At 46.2% G+C, this 3,518-nt stretch overlaps 1 protein-coding gene across 1 annotated transcript; it reads right to left on the reverse strand.

Annotated features, from left to right (window-relative positions):
- Nucleotides 1-1,143: 1,143 nt before the first annotated feature.
- LOC108802687 (olfactory receptor 51E1-like) lies at nt 1,144-2,079 on the reverse strand. Its single transcript, XM_018574544.1, has one exon. It carries the CDS (start codon nt 2,077-2,079, stop codon nt 1,144-1,146), a length of 936 nt encoding a protein of 311 aa, XP_018430046.1.
- Between the last annotated feature and the right edge of the window lie 1,439 nt (nt 2,080-3,518).

Below are 3,518 nucleotides of genomic sequence, written 5' to 3' on the forward strand. Positions count from 1 at the left end.
AGCTCTAGATGGGGCTGGGTGTCACTGTGGGTGATATAGGATCTGGAGGTGGTTATCAGACTCTGCAGAACACTGGGTGGCCCTCTGGGGGGTGAGGGTTCTGGAGGGGACTGGGGTACACTGCAGTACACTGTGAGATCTGGGGGACACTATTGGAGGTTGGGGGTATTATGGGTGTTTGGAGTCTCTGTATTAAGTTAAGGCGAGTTGGTAGGAGGATTTGCAGTGGGGTAGAGGTCGCTGTGGGAGGTTTGGGGGCCGATGTGGAGGTTAATGTTTTTCAGGGGGCTTTTGAGCACTGTGGGAGATTGGGGGGGAGGCACTGTGGAAAGTTTAAGATCACTATGGGAGGTTTGGGGGCACTATGGATGTTAGGAGGCATTATGGGAGCTGGTGGGCACTGTGGAAGCAGAGGGACCCTGTAGTAGGTTTAGGGGTGTTATGGGAAGTTTGAGGGCACTGTGGGAGCTGAGAGGTACTCTGAGAAGTTAGGTCATCTGTAGCTGTTTGGAGGTCTTTGGGGAATTGAAAGGCATTGTGGGGGCTGAATGCAGTGGATATTCTCCCCCTTCCTTTCCCACCCACATCAGACCTGCTATTAGTACCAGAGCTGACTAGAAAGGGATACTCCTCTCCCTAGTCATGTGATGGGTCACATGGCTGGGGAAAGGAAGGGTGGGACTCACCAGTGGGTGCCAATACTGATGGCAGGTCTGCTGCTGCTCAGCATTAAGGGGGGGCATTAAATAACAATGCCTCATCATTATGCCTAATGGACCAGTGCCCAGCCACTCAACCCTAACCCTGCAGACCCAGAATCTGGAGAGGGACCCTGAAGTCTTCCTGACATATGCACCCCAGATGAAGACTACAAGCAGCCATGCTGACACACATTGTGCAGACATGGTCCACTATCAGTAAGCTGGTCCAGAGAAATGATCTGTAGAAATGTTTTATAATAATGTAAAAGATACAAAACATAATTTTAAACTGTACAGATAAAATAACATTTATTGTAAAGCATTCAAGTCCCCCCTAAAAACTCTAGCTACAGCCCTCATTGTTCCATTCATTCCAGGAGATCTGTCGTAGAATTGTCCATGATTGTTGGAGCCAGAAGAGCCGCCATTGTTCACCTTCACTTCATACTTTACTGAGATATTTGCTGAGTCTGCAGCGTATCTTCTTTGTCTTAATCCCATAGATCAAAGGGTTAATGACGGGGGCAAGCAGGAGGTAGGCATTGCCACACAGGATATGAAGATTGGGGACTGTGTCACTGGGAAATCGGTGCACCACGGCAAGGCCAATATACGGGATGTAGTAGATAAGGACGGCACATATGTGGGAGGTACACGTACTGATGGCCTTCTGACTGGCGTCAGTCACATGGAAAACCACCGTCTTTATGATCAGCATATATGAGATGGAGATAAACAGAGAGTCCATGCCCATAACGTAAAGAGTAATGAAGAGGCCATAGATGATGTTGACCTTTATGTCAGCGCAGGCCAACTTCATGAGCTCTTGGTGGACACAATAGGAGTGTGTCAGATGATTGCTCTTCCACAATGGAAACCTCTGAATAATAAATGGGAGAGGAACCATTACAGCTGCTCCTCTGAGCATAAGGACCAGAGAGATCTTAGTGATGGTCCGGTAGGTTAAGATGGAAGAATATCGAAGAGGGTGGCATATGGCCACATATCGGTCTACGGCCATGGTAACCAGTGTCGCAGACTCCAGGGTAGAGAGGAAATGGAAGAAGAACATCTGGGTTAGACACATGCTGAAGGAGATCTTCGGGCTATCAAACCAGAAGATTCCCAGCATTTTAGGCATGGCTGTGTTGGCTAATACGAGGTCCACCACTGAAAGCATGGAAAGGAAGATGTACATGGGCTCATGAAGTTCTTGGTGCACCATGATGATATAGATGATGGTGGAGTTTCCCAGGACAGACACCAGATACATGAAGATGAGAGGAAAACCAAACCAGAAATTGAAGTCATCCAGATTCGGTAAACCGCTGAGAGTGAACTCCTCAATACTGCTGCAAGTCAAGTTGTCTGTCGCCATGATGACCTGTGTGCCACCACGTCCAATCACAGAAGCCACATCTTCTCATTCATTAGTCAGAATCATCTTCTCTTCACTTTAACACTCGGATGTTGGTGACTAGAAGGACAATTTCCTATTTTATTGGGTTTTTGTTGTCCCTCTTCGCTCGCTCGTTCTTTGTAGAAATGGCCTTAAATCACCGGGGAATCTCCACAAAGAGTAAAAAAGGGAACTTGTGTCCCCGGGTCATCTAAGATAGAGCTCCCACCAACACGTGTGTCAGTACTGAGCTTGTTAGACAAAATACTTCATATTCCAGGAAACTGGAAACTTGGGCGGACCCTAAAGAAGACCTTGAAAAAAATTGTAGCTTGCAGCTGATCTTTTCCTCAGGCCAGCTTACCTTGCCTCGTTCCATACTGCGTCTCCTTGTTAGGACGGCCATATTGGTAGAGGATAGACAAAGAGGAGGAGCACCAGACCAAATGGTAATAGAGTCCATATTGCTTTAATGAAACAATAAAACAGCCATGGCGTGTCAGTGCGAAACCACTCCCCCTTCATCAGTTCCACACAAAAAATACAAACACAATTATTAATGAAGAGATTATAAGAAAAGACGACTGCACTTCGATACATTGTTGCAAATCTTCATAACAAGTCATTGTGACATAAAATACACTTCTGTCAGTGATAAGACTGAACAGTTTCCATGTTTTGTAGACCTGATGAAGGGGAAGTGATTTTGCCCGCGAAATGTATTGGCCGTTTTATGTGATCTAACTAATAATCAATAAAGCAATTTGGACTCTTTTACCATTTGGTCTGGTGCTCCTCTCGCTTGTCTACACTTTGAGTCACAGTGATCTAATGACTGGTGATCTAATGACTGGTCATCCTATGACTAGCGATCTAATGAATGATGACCTGATGTACCTGATGAATGGTGATCTGATGACTGGTGACCTGATGACTGGTGATCTGATGAATGGTGACCTGATGAATGGTGACCTGATGAATGGTGATCTGATGAATGGTGACCTGATGAATGGTGAACTGATGAATGGTGACCTAATGAATGGTGACCTGATGAATGGTGATCTGATGAATGGTGACCTGATGAATGATGACCTGATGAATGGTGACCTGATGAATGGTGACCTGATGAATTGTGACCAGATGAATGGTGATCTAATGAATGACAATCTAATAGCCGGTGGCCTGATGAATGACAATCTCATGGCTGGCGGCCTGAGGAATGGGGGTTTGATGACTGGTGGCCTGAGGAATGATGATCTGATGACTGGTGGCCTGAGGAATGATGATCTGATGACTGGTGGCCTGAGGAATGATGATCTGATGACTGGTGGCCTGAGGAATGATGATCTGATGACTGGTGGCCTGAGGAATGATGATCTGATGACTGGTGGCCTGAGGAATGATGATCTGATGACTGG

Source organism: Nanorana parkeri, unplaced genomic scaffold (assembly GCF_000935625.1).
Source record: "Nanorana parkeri isolate BGI_ZX_2015 unplaced genomic scaffold, ASM93562v1 scaffold3031, whole genome shotgun sequence".
NCBI classification, from domain to species: Eukaryota; Metazoa; Chordata; class Amphibia; order Anura; family Dicroglossidae; genus Nanorana; species Nanorana parkeri.

Excerpts from the sequence above, each read along its gene's own strand:
- LOC108802687 (XM_018574544.1), bottom strand. The coding sequence starts at position 2,079 with ATGGCGACAGACAACTTGACTTGCAGCAGTATTGAGGAGTTCACTCTC.